General features: G+C 40.2%; 1 protein-coding gene across 2 annotated transcripts in view; it reads left to right on the forward strand.

Moving 5' to 3' along the window:
* pi4kab (phosphatidylinositol 4-kinase, catalytic, alpha b) overlaps positions 1 to 12,412 on the forward strand; it is a 29,857-nt gene extending 17,445 nt beyond the window's left edge. Inside the window, exons 30-55 of one of the 2 annotated variants that reach the window (XM_086077216.1) lie at positions 598 to 612; positions 710 to 802; positions 1,698 to 1,854; positions 1,935 to 2,062; positions 2,168 to 2,326; positions 2,430 to 2,581; positions 2,670 to 2,777; positions 2,853 to 2,980; positions 3,800 to 3,958; positions 4,042 to 4,121; positions 4,223 to 4,422; positions 4,515 to 4,605; positions 5,565 to 5,732; positions 5,811 to 5,864; positions 6,065 to 6,185; positions 6,277 to 6,406; positions 7,435 to 7,578; positions 7,661 to 7,731; positions 8,584 to 8,690; positions 8,776 to 8,880; positions 9,829 to 9,954; positions 10,034 to 10,154; positions 10,761 to 10,920; positions 10,988 to 11,077; positions 11,891 to 11,974; positions 12,070 to 12,412. In XM_086077216.1, the coding sequence (XP_085933342.1) occupies positions 598 to 612; positions 710 to 802; positions 1,698 to 1,854; positions 1,935 to 2,062; positions 2,168 to 2,326; positions 2,430 to 2,581; positions 2,670 to 2,777; positions 2,853 to 2,980; positions 3,800 to 3,958; positions 4,042 to 4,121; positions 4,223 to 4,422; positions 4,515 to 4,605; positions 5,565 to 5,732; positions 5,811 to 5,864; positions 6,065 to 6,185; positions 6,277 to 6,406; positions 7,435 to 7,578; positions 7,661 to 7,731; positions 8,584 to 8,690; positions 8,776 to 8,880; positions 9,829 to 9,954; positions 10,034 to 10,154; positions 10,761 to 10,920; positions 10,988 to 11,077; positions 11,891 to 11,974; positions 12,070 to 12,121 (3,003 nt within the window). In that variant the 3' untranslated portion in view covers positions 12,122 to 12,412. The remainder of the gene's footprint in view (positions 1 to 597; positions 613 to 709; positions 803 to 1,697; positions 1,855 to 1,934; positions 2,063 to 2,167; positions 2,327 to 2,429; positions 2,582 to 2,669; positions 2,778 to 2,852; positions 2,981 to 3,799; positions 3,959 to 4,041; positions 4,122 to 4,222; positions 4,423 to 4,514; positions 4,606 to 5,564; positions 5,733 to 5,810; positions 5,865 to 6,064; positions 6,186 to 6,276; positions 6,407 to 7,434; positions 7,579 to 7,660; positions 7,732 to 8,583; positions 8,691 to 8,775; positions 8,881 to 9,828; positions 9,955 to 10,033; positions 10,155 to 10,760; positions 10,921 to 10,987; positions 11,078 to 11,890; positions 11,975 to 12,069) is intronic. The other variant, XM_086077217.1, reaches the window with a different exon arrangement.
* The last annotated feature ends 6,330 nt before the right edge of the window (positions 12,413 to 18,742 follow it).

Here is an 18,742-nt window from a genome sequence, read left to right on the forward strand (position 1 = left end):
AACTACTGTACAGCAAATGTGCTCCTTAGCTGCTTGCTCATAACATTTGTTAATTGTGCTTATTATATGTGCATGTCGATGTGTTTGAGTTTACCGTATCTTAACTTACATATTTATGTAAATATTTATTGCTCACATTTAACACATGATATTTATCTGATATCAAATTTGCGCCCCCGACTGAATGAATGAAACCCTATTTTATCACATGATGCTTCTCAGCAAGTATCTCCATCAAGTTGACACCAGTGTTTATTTTATTATTGCTACATTTCTTATTTCACAAGAAGCTTTTGTGTACTTACACATGAGAAAAGTTCCTTCTACTACGTAGACATATCATGGTTCTCGACCTTAATCACTTACCAATGCATGTGTACACTAGTATTGTGTGTCCATTTTGTTGTGTTCGTCAGCTTGCTTTCTGCTATTTGCACTTTTCATTTGCTTCATTTGTTTTATTTGTCTCTATCAAACCGCATCCTGGTTGGTTGGCTGCTTAATGGATTTTGCTGGTTACTTGGCTGCTATGGTGGGGTTGTTTGGCTGGATGTGGCTAACGGTTATGCTGGTGCCCTCCTCTGCCCCGCCCCATAGGCTGCGTTCGCTCAGGTTGGTCTGAACAATTATGAATACAATTGAGCGAGACGGGGCTCGCCACGTTTGTCGACTGCTGAGCCACAAGTGACATTACGGTTTGCCTCCGCAGACCACGCAACTGACTGAGAGACCTGCATGTGTGAAAAAAGATTACTCCAACTTCATGGCGTCGCTCAACCTGCGCAACCGATACACCGGAGAGGTATGCGGTACATTTTTTTGTAAAGCCTGCGCCGACTTTGATTCAAAGTCGCAATGTTGATATCTAAAGGTGTGTCATGTAAGAGTTAAAAAAAAAGAAGCTTTTTAAAGACACTCAGGTATTCATTAATGAATAGTTTTTGTTTTGTTCATAATTGTGGCTGTAGTCAGGGGCATAGCTAGTTATTTGGGGGCCCACATGCATTTCCTCAAGTAACCATTTTTATACCTTCCCTCTATCTAGAAAGAATACATTTCACGTAAGATATTACATATTAATCAACTAAAAAGTGTAAATATGAAAACATTCTCCCATTCTTCTCTGAGCTATAAAAAAAGTCCTTAATATCCTTTGTACTGTATATTTTACAATACAGTGTTACTTATTTGACATAAGCTAAAATACGATTTACAGTATATTTTTCATCATTTTTACCACATTATTGCATAAAAGATAAAAAACGAGTGTGATATTGATTTGCGTTGTGGTAATTTTTCTGCCACTAGGTGGCATAATTGCATTTGTAAGACGGTGACACATCAGAGTATTTTAATTTATTTTTTCATATTAAGAGCTATCTAATATTTAACATGAAATAACTTGTGAAATTCTGCACATTTTTTAAATTGTAAAATACTACTTGACCCCAGTCTCCACAAATATATGCGTTATTATTAAATTTATTACGGCTAAATTTTGACGTGGACGCGTCTGCTACTTTACGACTGGAATTGCCAGGGGCGGTCATTAATAGTGCGTTAAAAAAAATTGTGGCGTTAAAGGAACTTAAAATGAACTCAAAATTAACGCACTCATTTTGACACCCCTAATATGAACTCTTATACATTTTTGTTGAAGAATCTATAAAAGATCTTAAATGTGTTTGCGTTATAAGGTGGCCGGCATGATCCAATTTTCCGAGGCCACGCACAGTCAGTCAGACCTGAACACGTTGATGATTGAGCAGATGATGAGTGCTCTAGACAGCCAAGATCCAGAAGCTTTCACCCAGGCCATGTTCAAGATGGCAGCCTTGCTCATAATCACCAGAAGTGAGTCATTCCGCACTAACGATGCAGAACTGCCCAACAATTCGGTTTTGGGGCTAAATTGAGCCCTCCTTTGTCATCAGACTGCAACCCTCAGCTGCTGCACCATCTGTGCTGGTCGCCCTTGAAGATGTTCACCGAACATGGCATGGAAACGGCCACCGCTTGCTGGGAGTGGCTGCTGGCTGCGCACAATGGGGTCGAAGTGCCAGTGAGTGTCGTCACTCTGCTTGGATTATGCGCTTTGAGTTCTGTTTCTGACCACCTTCGCACAGAGGGGAATCAATACATCTGGTTGTGTTTCCTTTGTGTCCAGTTCATGCGTGAGATGGCCGGCGCTTGGCAGATGACGGTGGAGCTGAAGATGGGTTTGTTCTCCGTCGCTAAGGTGGAGGCGGGCCCTCTGGCCGTGTCAGAAGAGAGCCAGCCTGCACCCTGCGCACCTGACGTTATACCCCACTTCCTGTGGATAGAGGTCAGTAACCCACTTACAGTATATCCTTTGCTGGGTTTCCTATTTTTTCGTTCAATCAAGACTTTTTGGGTCAGGTCCATGGTTTGCTTTTTTCTTCTTCCAGTTTCTGGTGCAGAGGTTCGAAATAGCCAAATACAGCAGCTCGGACCAGGTGGAGATTTTCACCACCATCCTGCAGAGGTCGCTATCTCTGAGCGTGGGAGGAGCCAAAAGCAACATGAACACGCACGTCGCCGCCATCGGGCCGAGATTTCGGTGTGCTGTCTGAGGACTATTTGTCATCTTTGAAACGCCATGCTAGACACAATTAGACTATTGTGCCATCTCTGTTTTATTATTTTAGACTGCTTACTCTGGGTTTAACTCTTCTGCATGCTGACGTGGTGACAAACGCCACCATCAAGAACGTACTGCGGGAGAAGATCTATTCCACAACTTTTGACTACTTCAGGTAGAAATGATGAGCGTTGCAGGGGAGCAAAGAAAACTTGTCACTGTATCATTTATTATTTTCTGACTTCTGCAGCGTCAATCCCAAATTTCCCACACAAGCTGATCAGAGGTTGAGAGAAGACATCAGCATCATGATCAAGTTCTACGCTTGCCTGCAGTCTGATAAAAAGTACCTGGCTGCCAATCAGCTGGTTCCCCCAGGTTCAGCACTTTAAATATAGACTGTACACTGACTGGCCAAAATATTAGGTACTCCTAGGGCTGCTCGATTACGTAAAAAAATAATTATCGCAATTATTTTGGCAATATTTGAAATCACGATTATTCAAGCGATTATTTATGTTTTGGTACAAAACAAGAACATGTTTAAGCAATTTAAAAATATTAAGACCTATTTCTTTTTTTTAAATTGATGAAGTTCCTTTTGAACCAAACAGAATTTATAATAATATATATTTATTCTAATAATATATATTTATTTATTTATGTTGGCAAAAACTTGAAGTTGGATTGCAGCTTGTCTACTGCACAACAATTAATTTTGTGGTACAAAACAAGAAAATGTTTAAATGTAAAAAACAATAAAAAATATTAAGACAAATACAATTCTTTGAAACACTATAATTTTGCAAGTTCCTTTTGGATGAAACAAAATGTATTAAATTATTTATTTTAACATTTAAAAAATTAGTATTAATAATCTTTTTTTCCCCGATTATGCTGATTTTGTAATTGTAGAGTGTAATAATTGAAATTGTAATATCATTTTGATTAATTGCACAGCCCTAGGTACTCCTGCAAAATACAATGAGGCCAAGCAAGTGATTATATTATATATATATATATATATATATATATATATATATATTATATTATATTATATTATATTATTTTTGAACTGTTTTTCAATGCTTCTCTGGATTCTGCAGGTGTATTTAATGTTGTGGCGAGAAGGTGTTCTTTTCTCCGTGGTCTGTGGTGCACCAAGATGCTAAAATGCAATTATTTGGCCTTGTTCAGATCCACAAGACATGTCGGTGAACAGCTTGTCAGTGATGGCGGTGACGGACAGCCGCAATAACCTGGATGTGGCGATGGGTCAGAGGCAGCAGGTGGCTCAGGGATGGATTAACACCTACCCTCTGTCCTCTGGGATGTCCACCATATCCAAGAAATCTGGTGAAAATCACACACACACTATTTCTACTTGTAAATAATATATTTTTTTTAAATGCTGATAAATTTCTCCTGGAATGTTTAAGGCCTCTCCAAAAAAAGCAACAGAGGATCTCAACTGCACAAGTACTACATGAAACGTCGTACCCTCTTACTGGCTTTACTGGTATTTATATTTGATGACACTGTCTATATTCTCACACAAAAAGGCATCAATTCATGCTTTTTATTTTTATTTTTTGGTGTCTGTGCCGCTTTCCTGTCTAGGCTAGCGAGATTGAGCGGCTGACGACATGGTACAACCCCTTGTCAACTCAAGAGCTCGCCATCGCCACTGAGCAGTCTGTGGAGACCAGCATCGCTAACTGGAGGTCCAAATACATCAGCTTGACGGAGAAGCAGTGGAAGGACAACGTAAATCTGGCGTGGAGCATTGCACCTTACCTGGCGCTGCAGCTACCTGCCAGGTACGCATGACCGGCCTTGGTTCCTAATATGCCCTGTGAATAGCTCACTGTATAAATAGTACAGATGATCTGACACAATGTTGACTTCTCAGGTTTAAACACACTGAAGCGATCGTGTCCGAGGTGACTCGTCTGGTGCGTCTGGATCCAGCTGCTGTGTGCGACATCCCTGAAGCCGTCAAGGTGAGTTGTTGCACTGCAATGATGTCACGCAAGAACAGAAAAAAAAAGAGCAGGAAAGGCCCTTGTATAAAGTAGTCCCACAAATGAACCCTATAAAGCCAAACGTAACATATTAATAAATACAAGACATTTTGAGCCCTCTATTTCACGAGTATAATTACTTGTTTTGATCTGACACATGCATTGCACGGATAATCCATTAGAGGGCAGTATCACCCAGCTAATGGCTTTTCCAGCGACTTTGCAAGATCGCCCCAATTGAGAAAGGAGAGACGCTTAGACTTATTAATAGTGGCAAATGTTTGTTCTGATTTGTGGAAATAGTAATATGTTTGATATGTCTGTTTACTATAATATTTTTGACAGTTATAAATGTACACATTTAAAGCATTGTGACCGGATGTATCAAATAAGACACAAATCAAAAGTCATATGTGGAAGTTGATTTAAAAAAAGAAAAAAAGAAAAAGTTTGTTCAAAAATCTGAATTTTCTCTCATATTTCATGCTTCAGGCTTTATAGGGTTAATTAATAATAATTTTCTCTAGAGTGAACCATTTCATGTATCGTCCCTTCAACTTCTCCAGCTCAAGTAAAGAAAATAGTGTATGTATTTATTTATTACAACTTATGGTAAATTGTGTTTACCCTTTAACCTGCATCATTTGCATTTTCAAGTGCGAAGCCATAATAAAATGTCGAGTGCAAATGCTATGCCGCGACCCAGAATTTCTCTAGGGAAAGGATTCTCATAATGAGGTGATGCTCCACTCCCTCCAGATTCCTTCCAGAGCGCTTAATTGATGTCTTAATGAGTCTCTCACATGTATAATGAAGAGAGAAACGCAACATGTCCCTCATGGCTTTCAGCATTCAGCAATTGCTCCTTCTTGACACCCTGTAGTTGATTCCAGCCATTTTAGTGATATTTCATGTAAAACACGTGTACTTCTTCACAGTTCCTCGTGACGTGTCACACAATCGACGCCGACTCTCCCGAGCTGAGTCACATCCTGTGCTGGGCGCCCGCAGATCCACCAACGGGACTGTCCTACTTCTCCTCCATGTACCCTCCTCACCCGCTCACGGCACAATACGGGGTCAAAGTGCTCCGCTCTTTTCCTCCCGTACGCTCACACCTGTTCACCGGTTGCGTTTGCATTTTTCGGTTCGAACTTGTAACATCTCTTGACTGCTTTTTCTAGGACGCCATCTTGTTTTACATTCCTCAAATTGTCCAAGCACTTCGTTATGATAAGGTGAATATGTTTTTATGTCTTGTTGTTTGACATTGAGTAAATGCTAAAGCTAACAAACAGGTAATATTTCTTTCACTTGTTTAAACGGGGAGTTCAAGCTGCTAGCAAGATTTGAATGTAGCCTCACGACACTAGCGCTTGCTTTTGGTTGCTCTTCACTGCAGTCCAGTCGTTGTATCTGTATCTGTGTCACGGTCTAGATGGGTTACGTGCGGGAATACATCCTGTGGGCCGCTCAGAAGTCGCAACTCCTCGCCCATCAATTCATCTGGAACATGAAGACTAACATCTACCTGGACGAAGAGTCCCACCAGAAAGACCGTGAGAGATAACTCTTGAAAGAAATGTATATACGCAAAAAAAAAAACGTGCACAAAAATAAAACTCAAGTCTTCTCTCTCCCCGCCTGCAGCCGACATTGGCGAGCTGTTGGAGCAAATGGTTGAGGAGATCACAGGAAGCTTGTCTGGACCGGCCAAAGACTTCTACCAGCGAGAGTTTGACTTTTTCAATAAAATCACCAACGTGTCAGCCACCATCAAGTATGAACACACACAAATGCGCATCACAAAATCTAAGATGGACATAACCTCTGTGTGCTTATTTTAACCATTGCAAAAGCCTTGGAATGGCATCAGCAAGGGAAAATAAACCCACTTGCTCCCAAAAACGTTCTATTTTCAACATTGCCATGGTCCAAAGACCGTATTTTTTACATTTTTCATGTTTTTTTTTTAATGCAAGAGCATACAGAAGGCTTTGATGCAGCCTCTGACCTGAATTGGTCGCTTAAAGTAATGGTAGTTATTACAAAAAACGGCCAGCAGGTGGAAGCAGAGTATAAGAGATTAACCAGGGCCATGTTGCAACAAGCTGTTTTAAACAGGTTTGTGAATAATGATGAAACTTAGCTATATTCTAATTCTAATTGCTGCGAAACAGAAGCAGATAGAAATATACTTTTTTCCCTGATGAAAGATGAGACCGTAATCTTTCGTTTGGTATGTTCCATGTTTTTTTTTATAGCAATAGAACACAATATTCTGTGGGCTTTGCAAAATCAGTCAAAATCCAGTGAACCGCCCGGGAGCGAAGGGGGTTACTTCAGTGAAAATGGCTGGGAGTGAATGAGTTGATAAACTATTGTACAGAACCTTCAAGAAGGAATGGACTCGCGTCACCAACAAACTGTGCCCTCTTGATAATTGCGTTGTTTACAACATGGAGTTTTCCCGTGTGTTCTCTTGTTTTCCTCGTCTCCTGCCTTGAGCTACTTGCGCTCCCCTTCCAAATCACCTTGGCTGATCATTTCCGAAGTGTTGTTTACTTTTACGTCCCGCTGAGTACACGCCGGTTTGGAAGCTGCTCACTGAAGCTAATTATTTGTCCCACTCAGGGATGGCAAAACTCCCGTCAGTTCTCATTAGAACGATCATGGCAAAATATCCAGAGGTGAATTGTCCCTCCCTTGTGGACAACAACAGAGCCGAGCTGTCACCTGTGGTGTAAAATCATTCTGTAAGATACCCATGCATGCTCACTTCACTTTGTTTGCGTTTGTCTCAATCAGACCTTTTCCCAAAGGGGAGGAGCGGAAAAAGGCCTGCCTTGAATTGCTGTCCCAAATCAAAGTCCAGCCTGGCTGCTATCTGCCCAGTAACCCAGAGGCCATCGTGTTAGATATAGACTACAAATCAGGGACCCCGATGCAAAGGTGGGCCCCATGTTTGCGCTAAACATTCATTTACCACACGGATCCATGTCAAAAAGTAACACCTTGTCAAAAATGTGCCTAGTGCTGCCAAAGCTCCTTACCTGGCCAAATTCAAAGTGAAGAGGTGTGGCGTCAGCGAGCTGGAAAAAGAAGGTAATGTCACACTAATGCTTATGGTGTGTTGGGTCATCCATGGGAATTTTTTATTTAAAAATAATAATAAAAAATCCTACAGGTCACAAGCGTACAAGTACCAATCATGGCTCAGCTTCAGAAAACAGTTGAGCCATGATTGGTCTTTACCTGAGCAAATATGTCATTTTCAGCTGACAGTGAGTGGCAAAATGGCTGCTCCTGCTGCTTAATTCATATTCCACAAACATAATATTAACTCATTCACTGCCATTGACGGCTATAGATGTCAAAAAATCATTTAAACTATTTTTATTAGTTTAACATTTTTTTCCCACTTTCACACGTTTGAAAACCTAGAATTTTTTTATCGTATTAAAACAGATATAAAAATTGGGAATAATCGTGAGTTAACTAGTGAAGTCATGCGATTAATTACGATTAAACATTGTAATCGCCTGACGCCCCTAATTTTTTATATTATTTTCTTTTAAAAAAAGTTTATTAATTTTTATTTTTTTAAAGAAAAGATTATTAAAAATTAGGGGCATCAGGTGATTAAAATGTGTAATCGTAATTAATCGCATGACTTCACTAGTTAACTCACGATTAATCACAAATTTTACATATTTTCTAAATGTACAAAAAAAAATCTAGGTTTTCATATTCTTGTTAACAAAAATGAAAAAAAAACGTTAAATAGAAATAGTTGAAATGAATTTGACGTCTATAGCCGTCGATGGCAGCGAATGAGTTAATCAGAATGACGTGTCTAGACTAATGTTGGCTTCATAGAACATATTATCGCCAAAAAGATAATTGGGGTTGACTTCCTTTTTACGGTAAGAGAATATCCCTGCAAATTCCCTTCAGGTCTGCGGTGTCGCTCCGACTCTGCGGATGAGGAGAAAAGCGAAGAGGAGGCCAAGAGAATCTGCTGGCAGGCGGCCATCTTTAAAGTGGGCGACGACTGCCGACAAGTATTGACCTTCCGCCGAACCGAATCGAACATTGCCGCCATTTTATCGCATATTTTAGTTTTTCAAGTGTTGCTTTTGTCTTTAGGACATGCTCGCGCTTCAAATCATCAGCCTGTTCAAGAACATCTTCCAGCTGGTGGGCTTGGACCTCTACGTGTTCCCTTACAGGGTGGTGGCCACGGCACCAGGAGTAAGACAAACTCAAAAATAACTAGAGAATGCAATTTCTGTAGAAATTGCGTGTGAAGGCTGTGAGGCTGAATACAAAACAGGTATTATCTGGAATGGTATTGAATGATGTTGAGGGATATTGAAAGACATGGAATGATAGTCAATGATCTGGAAATAGCTGAACATCTTGAAGTTGAAATGGTTTGAATCCATCAAGAAATGTTGAAATAGGTGAAGGAGGAACAACAGTGCAATTATAATAATAAAGTTGGAGGAAACAAAGAATTCAAGAAAGGAGCGTGGAATTGAGTAGGCAATGGAGTAAGGGTCACTTCCTGTCGAAACGGGTCACTTCCTGTTGAAATGATGTAAATGTGTCATGTTGAATCTGCCATTGGGAATGAATAGGGAATAGAAGGGTACAATATTGCGAATTGTGGGTAAGGTGTAGTTTTGGGAATGAAGTAAAGGGATCCGATCATATTTATAATATGTTCAAATTGGAATGGCGAAAATTGGATGAATTATGTGAATATAGTAAGTTGTGAAGAATCAAGTAGAAAATGGGGTACGGTTTGAAGAATCAGGTAGTAAATGGAGTAAGGTTTTTAGAATCAAGTAGGGAATGGACCAATAATCATCCCTAAAGTGAAATGAATGAGTTAAATGTTTTGAATGGCACTGAAAAAAATATTTAAATGTGAAATGTTTAATCTCCCATAAAGAATAAATTAGGGGAAATAGGGTACAAAAATCGTGAATTGTGGGTAAGGCGTGAATATTTGGAAGAAACAAAATGCCCCTAATCATGGCGTGAATATTTGCAATATGTTAAAATTGGAATGATGGAAAAATGGGATGAATTATGTGGAAGTAGATGGGCGGAATAATATTAATAAAAAGTTTAAAGTATAGGAATAACATATGCGTGTTTTGTCATGTTAAACTTGTTTCGTTTTTATCCCAGTGTGGCGTGATCGAGTGCATTCCAGACTGCAAGTCTCGGGATCAGCTGGGCCGCCAGACGGACTTCGGCATGTACGATTATTTCCGCAATCAGTACGGCGATGAATCCACGCTGGCGTTCCAGAAGGTAACGTTTGTCGCCAACGAGCAGCCCGCTCCTCAGTCCCGCACGGATGAGCCTCGCCACTTCCTATTTGTCTTTGCAGGCGCGCTACAACTTCATTCGCAGCATGGCGGCGTACAGCCTGCTGCTCTTCCTGCTGCAGATTAAAGACCGGCACAACGGCAACATCATGCTGGACAGCCAGGGGCACCTCATCCACATCGGTATGTCAGTTGTGTGTGTGCCGTGGCGTGTAGCTACCCGCAAACTATGATCTTTTGTTGTTTGGCAGGAAACACTAATCAAACAAGCTTATTTATAAACAGTTATTTTGCAAGGGAATCTTCCCCGTAGCTAAATCTGTTGGGGCACTTCCTGTTGAAATCAGGTCACTTCCTGTTGAAATCAGGCCACTTCCGGTCCACTTCCTGTTGAAATCAGGCCACTTCTGGTTCACTTCCTGTTGAAATCAAGCCAATCCCGGTCCACTTCCTGTTGAAACAGGTCAATTATTGTTGAAATCAGGCCACTTCCGGTTCACTTCCTGTTGAATTCAGGCCACTTCCGGTTGAAATCAGGCCACTTTTGGTTCACTTCCTGTTGAAAACAGGTCACTTCCTGTTGAAAACAAGCCACTTCCGGATCATTTCCTGTTGAAATCAGGTCACTTCCGGTCCACGTCCTGTTGAAAACAGGTCACTTCCTGTTGAAATCAAGCCACTTCCGGTTCACGTCCTGTTGAAATTATGTAAATGCGTAATGTTGAATCTGCCATTGGGAATGAACTATTCATCAAAACCGCCACTAACTGTGTGCGCTTTGATTCGCAGACTTCGGCTTCATGTTCGAAAGCTCCCCCGGCGGCAACCTGGGCTGGGAGCCCGACATCAAGCTGACGGACGAGATGGTGATGATCATGGGCGGCAAGATGGAGGCCACGCCTTTTAAGTGGTTCATGGAGATGTGCGTGAGGGGTTACCTCGCAGTCAGGTGAGTCGCACATAGCGAGAGTAGTTCCCGTTGCGACGTGACGACACTGACAGACGGCTGAATTTAGACCCTACATGGACGGCGTGGTCTCCTTGGTGAACCTCATGTTAGACACGGGGCTCCCCTGCTTCAGAGGGCAAACCATCAAGTTGCTCAAGTGAGTTGGCATTTTATTTTTTATTTTTTATTTTTTTATATGTGAGCGCAGAACACAGTTCAGTTTATTTATTCTAAGATTGAGTTCACATTTTGCACAAGGATTTTTGGGGGGATTATATATATATATATATATTTTTTTTTTATTGTTTTAGATGTTCCAGGCTGTTTATTGCCGCTTCCAGTTCAACCTAACTGTCAAACTAAACAAAGAGAACTACACTTTTTGTATTTACACAAAACACATAACTTTGCCTTACTAAGGTCTTTCTAGCTTAATGCTAACAAATAACTGGAAATACAATTGACAAGCTATGAAACTAGCATCAATATTTTGGTACTTAAAATAGAGTAACCAGATTTGAGCATACACACACATGCAGACAGACTGTATATACTGTAACAGTTTTTACAAGCATATGTTCTACAATTACTACAGTTTTGTTGTGACAATCTTCGGTTGTTTTTCTGAAGTACAATACAGAGGAGTTTTCGTGTTTTCAAAAACACAAACTTTTTTCTTGGTGTTTTTTCAGGGGGCTGGAATGGATTAATGGCATTTCCATTAATTTCAATGGGGAAAGATGATTTGAGATACAAATGTTTTGAGTTCATTTGAGTGCCATGAGCATCGCCTGTTTGTCTCTGGAACCTCTTCTCGCCTATTTTCTTTAAAAAAAAAAAAGGCTCCCCTATTTGTGTATTTTTATTGAGTTTGTACCCAAGCCCTGTCTAATGGTAAAATAGTGCATTGGTGTCAAGGAAGTATGTTGAAGTGATCTTGACTGAGAGCCTGTTGATGCTATGGTTGCAGGCAGCGCTTCAATCCGGGTTTAAGTGAGAAAGAAGCAGCCGCCTTCATTATTAAAGTCATCCAGAACTGCTTCCTGAGCAGCAGGTCCGTAGCAAAACCGCAAAACTCCTCACATTCCGCTTGCATCAAGTCAAATGTACATCACCGCACCATTTCTCTTTTTGTGACTTTCCCCACAGGAGTCGAACCTACGACATGATCCAGTATTACCAAAACCAGATCCCCTACTAAACGCTTGTGCCTGAGCATGTGCACCACTAGATGGCATGCGTGCGTGCGTGCGTGCGTGCGCGCGTGCGCGCGTGCCTTGAATAATGTTCGGCTCCTTCAACATCGCATTGTTTGACGTCGTCTTGCCTTTTTCTTCCCATTGATGAAGTCATTCATGTCCCTTCTCAGCTTCTCAAGTGTTGTTATTGACAAATGAATATAATGTGCCACTTCAATCGGATGTTTAGTTTGCAAGTTTACTCCAAACGTGCCAATTTGAAATGATAGTTGATTAAAAAAAACAAAATGTGACCGTTTGGTGGCCTATTTTGGTCTCTCGTATTTGCCGGTACCGCTGCGCTCGTCTTTTTCAAGGACCAATCAGAAGATCGGCACTCGTCTCGTTCATAGCGCTGTCAGTGGTTGCCATGGTGATGCTGCACTAAATTGTGGGGTATGTAACATCCAAAGGGAAGAAGAGTGGCTTTTGTTTGGATGAAGGTGACCATTTTGAATGTCGTTGCATGAAGAAGTTCTGTACGGGTAAGCTTTTTGGTGACTGTTTTTCAGAAGAGTCAAACATGCCGTGCAAGTTAGTTGTAATGTCACTGATTGTAAAAAAAATAATAATAATAATTCTGCATCTCTTTGTACATTTTTAGCTGTGACCCATTCTCCATCTCCTTTTTCTATGTATTTATGCCTTTTGAATCAGAATGCACAAGATGTCAAATTAAATAAAGAATATATTAATTTAAAAAAATGCTTATGTGTTGAAATGTGTATGTACGTGTTAGAAAATACAGATATGTAAGTAAATACAGGTTAATTTTTAGATGTTTTGACCGAGAAACTGTCCTGCTTTCCTTCCCATGATCTTCATATCTTAAAATCCACCCGATATATATAAAAATAAAAAAGGCCACACAGAGGCCTAATTGTTCCAGCTGGGATAGGCTGAGACCCTCATTTGGACATTTCTTATTATTTTTATAATATTTATTTAATAAGACATTTATTATTATTATTATTTGCACAATAACTCGTCAACTCAACTCCTAATTTAAGCAATACACGAACCCAGATCGGCTCAAGCGTTTCCCCGTAATGTAGGGTGACCAAACGACCTCATTTGGGAGGACAGACTATTTCCTTACGTCCTGTTCGGCGTCTGCGGGTTTTTATAAAGTCATGATAATGTCCGTTTGGCATTGCGTGACTAATAGGAGGTGTAACTGCGACTGGTACCACAATTTCAAGGCCGGGGCATGTGCCCTCCTTTTTTTCTTTTCTTCTGGGGGATATGGTCACCCTGCTGTAATGTCCACTAGAGGGCGCCACAGCACAACATTCGTTCCACCCAAACGTGATGGCTTCGTTGTTGTTGTTTTTTTTTGACGAGATAAAACGCTTAATTCATCTTGGATGACAAATGTAGCATAAAAGAGTATTTAATAAAAATAAATGATAGCTTTCAACCTACGTGCTTACTTAAAATAACTTAAAGCTTGAACGTTCTCAGACGTAATTTCACTTTTGTTGTTGTTATTGTTTTACATAAATTTGAACCACACTTGAGTAAAATATTATTTATATTGGTACAGGAGATATTTAAGAATATGTATTTTTAAAATTAAATTAAATTAACGTAAACAATAGCTGCTGGACTCAACCACTAAATAAGTGGCATTACGCTTTTAAACTAATGAAAGTATTGTACGTATATCATAGCATTAGGGTTGAATTTGGCAGCTTTACTTTTGTGTCGAATCAAATACTTTCTGCTAAAGGAATATGTGCAGAGCAGCATGGTGATTGGAAGATGAGCGGTCACGTGACAGGGGCTGCACGTTTGTCACGAAAGAAAGATTTTGAAGGAGGGAAAAAACGTGCTTATGCCTGTTTGACAACTTCGCATTGGATTAATATTTCATTGCATGTATGTACTGTAGATGTCCGCCTTGATGTATTTTTCATGACGCCACATCGCTGGGTGTCAGTACTGCTTGATGTTCATCTGATCCTTGAAGTCTCGCTTACTAAAGCGTGTGCGCATGCGCATGCGTAATGTATAAGCGACCCACTCACTATTAAAGTTCATGTACAAAACTGGACTTAAAAAAAAAATATATATATATATATATATATATATTTGTTTATTTATTTCCCAACTTGCAAAATATTCATATAATATTATAAAAAATATTCTCAATTCTCATACTATGAAACCCCCCACTTGCACAACGCACGTAACTTAACGCTGACGAGTTTCAGTTCGAATTGATAATAAATGCAGAATCAAACTTATCATAATGCTCGTTTTAATTCAGGTTTAGACTACAGGAAAATTAAGTGGCCAAATTATTATTTTTAATTGAGTCTTCTTTGTTTGTAATTTATTTAAAAAAATTCTCTTGTCTGTTTTATTTGCTGTAATTTTTTTGTTCATTTTGGGGGACAAAATGGTGCCTGTGAGCGCCATGTTGATGACCTCAGTTGCAAGATACCATCAAGTGTGTTTCCGCTCTCATTTTGTATACATGATATTGACAAGGAAAGACGCAATCACGCTGTTTTTATTTTTATTTTTTTTAGCTCTGTAGTGATGGCAGAACACTCCCAAGCGAACAAGCTGCGCAAAAACACGCATCGCCCGCCCGTCATCACGTCTTGTGACGCGTTCATGCTTGTTGGCCCTCAGCGCAGTGTGCCGGCCGATAATGAACTGTGCGGCCATCAAAGTGTCGCTGGAGAAAAGGCCATTTGTCCAAAGGCCGCATGAAGACAGTCAGGCCCATTGATGACATGCTGCAGCTAATCACCAATAGCGGCGGTTCTTTATGTATGTATGGGGGGTATTCTCCTCAAATATGACTTGCAGTGCACATGATATTCATATGTAAATACAAAAAAAATTCCCCCAGAAAGAAACATTAGTTGAACTTTTCAGGTTGATAAAGCAGCCCTATATTATAACACGCAAGTAGCTAGCATACATGTAGCGCTAAACGACACCACGCAATATGGTTTGACTGCCTCACACAGTGGGGGGCGCTTAACCCACTTAAGTGTATCAAATCATGAACCACCCATGTGAGGGCTCATCAACTACCAAAAGAAAAAAAAACTCTTCTTTCTGTCTTGTGGTCTGTGTGGGTGCCCACGTGTTGTCCAACAATTGGCGCAGGCTGTTGAATGGGCCCCCTGTGTTCGCCTTCTCCTTATCACGTGACCTTTGATCTGTTTGGACAGCGTGACCAACAGACGCTGTGACGGACGGATATGTTCAAAATAGAAACAATGCGGCGCGGGACGAGGATGATGGATTCGTTCGAAAAGCCACAGCCAGCAGGCGGAATCCATTTTGTTTATTTAGTGACCACAATGCATCCCAGCAGGCTTCTGTGAATTGTTTTTCATACTGTACCATAAAAGTTGTCGATTAAGCATTCCTTTGATCGGATGGATTCATTGAGTGTGATTGGTCGGACAGTATTTAAGGAGGAACTCCATGAAACGATCCTGGTGTGAGCTCAACTTGGAATCATCAAAATATATATTTTTTATTTGGATTTCATTCTTGGAGGCCCCACCTTTAAAACTTTATGGTCAAAAGATGAATAGGGTTACTTAATCATAATACGTAATAGCTACTTATACTTAGTGATACTTTTACTTTTAACTCATTCACTGCCATTGACGGCTATAGACGTCAACAAAAGTATGAAAACCTAGAATTGTTTTCATTTATTGTACATTTAGAACAGATATAAAACAGATATAAAATTATAATATTTGTTGTAATGACTAGTGAAGTCATGGGATTAATTATGAAAAATTCAAACATTTTAATAATCTTTTTTTAAGTAATTGTAAACAACAAAAACATCTTTTTTTTTAAGAAAAGATTATAAAAATTAGGGGTGCCAGGCGATTACAATTTTTAATCATAATTAATAGAATGACTTTACTAGTTAACTCATGATTAATCACAATTTTTATATCTGTTCTAAATGTACAATAATAAAAACATTTCTAGGTTTTCATACTCTTAACAAAAGTGAGAAAACATTTTAACTAATAGGAATAATTCAAATGAATTTTTGACGTCTATAGCCGTCAATGGCAGTGAATGAGTTAATAATACCGTGGTGTAGTTGGGGCCTCCAAAACGTTATTTTTTATAAATGATTTTTTTCCCCCCAACATGAATACTTTATCCCCCCCCCCCCCCAAAAAACTGTTTTATTGCCCAAACCCCCTCTTAAAAAAAATAATAAAATAATAATAATAATTAATAAATAAAATTAGATGATAAAAAAAAAACTAGCTTTATTTTCATTACAATACACCAAAAATACACTTTATTCTGAAACAACCCTTTCAATTTATTTTTGGAATAACATTCATTATTTCATATTGTTATTATTATTTGTTTGTTCTTTTTTTTTATTAGAACTTTATTCTCAGGACAACTTTTATATCACAATATAACACATTGTTTTTTGAATAAGTAAAGCTTTACCCTAAAAAAAAAGAAAAAAGTTATGATTGTAAGAGTGGAACTCCCCCCCCCCCCCCAAAAAAAAATGTTTTCTTTACATAAATTCTCAAAAACGCAACCTGCTGAAGTATGGCTTGATTATCTTCCGAATATTTATTGGAAAAACAAACAAACATGACTCTATTCTTGGATATTTTTTTTTATTCTCATATTACAATATTTTTTGGTTAAAAAAATACGTAAAAATAATTTTTTTAAAGTCATTTTAAAACGTTTGTGTTTGTTAATGTTTTTAATAACTGATATCAAAATACAACTCTCTATCTATCATCATAAGAGGACTTAATGCCCCCCAAAAAACTGACTTAATTCTCATTATGTTGCTAAAATAAAAAAATAAAAAATATTACTGTATACTAATACTAATGGATAAGTTTAGAATGAGACATGAACTGAGTTTGATCTGAAAGACATCTTTTCCTCCTCTCACTTGCACGCAACCACTCCGGCCGAAAATGAGGATCAACCGTCCCCGAACGAGATCCATTGGCCGCCCGTGGCAACCGGTCGCCGCAAAAAGCCTCTGCCACTCTCTCCGAAGCCGCCCGCCGCCACCGCAGTTGCCACGGAGACCCATTGAGATGCCCGGTGGTGACCCCTGACCCGAGGGGAGGCTGGTGAATGTGGCTGAAAGGCCGGGGCATCTGGGCTATCATCTGGCGCCTCACAAAAGCCCCCTCGCCAGCTGGGGAGGAGGGCAGGACGGGGGGCACCAAAAAACACAGCGAGCGAGAGGGAACAGTCTTTTTTTCTTCTTGTCCTCTTCAGAGAGAGTGGCCATTGACACTGTGCATCTCATTAAGATCTGTGCCCCCTCCCGACCCCCCTTTGCGCCCTTCCTGGGGTCTGGAGCCCAGAGTCTAGGCAGCTGCTTGGAGCATTCAAGCTCAAGTGCAGTGGTTGGAGGGGAAGACAGGAGGGAGGGAGGGAGGATGGGGGGGGGGGGGGGCGTGCGGGGGTCTTGGACATATGCCATCACCACTGGGACTATTGGTGATGCCGGATTCAACAGTGAAAGCGTGTAAATGTACAATCGCTAGCGGTGTAACAGTCTGCTAGCTTAATGCTAACGCTAATAAGGTCTTCAATGAAACATCATCAGGTGTGTTATCCATTGTGATTATTTATCTCTAAGAAAAGATGAAGAAAAATTCCATGTTCTTCCACTAGATGGCAGAAGGGATACAATTAACCTGTAAATCCACTTCTTCTTTTTTTAATGTATTTGTTTGAGTGTTTAATGTGTTTAAATGTTTTTTAACGTTATGTGCTTTGGCTCAGTAAAGGGTAGACGGGGAAAAAAAGAAAAATATGAATACAGCTTTCAGTTCATGAGTTACTTTTTGGTGGGGGGGGGGGGTTGGTAGAGTGTCATGTATTGGCCAATCACAAGATGGCGGTGAAAAATAAATAAATAAATAAAGTGTCATGGTGTTATGTGTGTGAGATTTGTTATTGTGTAGACATTCAGGCTGTGTGTGTGTGTGTGTGCGTGCGCGCCAAGGGAACGCAGTAGGAATGTTGTCAAAATAAAATGTGCCATGTGGGTCCGTCATGAACGGAGGCTCACCTGAGGGGTGGGGCAGAGTGGGGGCGGGGCGTATGCTAATGAGGTGCTACAGGTATCACAGAATGCAATTATCACCGTGCCTTTATTTACACGAAAGGCAGTTGCAGATTGTGAAGCATGCAAGTGTTCAAAAAAATAATAATACTATCACGTCTTCAGAAATCAGCTTCAACTCTTTCACCCCACCCGTCCATCCCCCCCCCCCACCCCCACACACACTTTTTTCTATCTGTCATCTGTGCTGATGAATGGGGGCTTTGCGTGTGGATTTTAATTACTGCTCTGTGGAGGTGGGAATTGGCCATGCATTAAATTGGAATGAGACGTATTCCCCCCCCCCAGCAGGGGAGGAAGCAGCACGGGGGGGGGGGGGGGGAGAGAAAGCGGTTACTGTATATTAATTGAACCATCCAGTAGCTCAAAGTTGAAGCTGGACCACCCTCACAAGTGCACACAGGAAAGACGATTACGGAGGCTTGCGTAAAGTGAAAAGATCCATTTTGAGCCT

The sequence above is a fragment of the Leptonotus elevatus genome, chromosome 5 (assembly GCF_054856555.1).
Source record: "Leptonotus elevatus isolate MCC_2025b chromosome 5, RoL_Lele_1.0, whole genome shotgun sequence".
NCBI classification, from domain to species: Eukaryota; Metazoa; Chordata; class Actinopteri; order Syngnathiformes; family Syngnathidae; genus Leptonotus; species Leptonotus elevatus.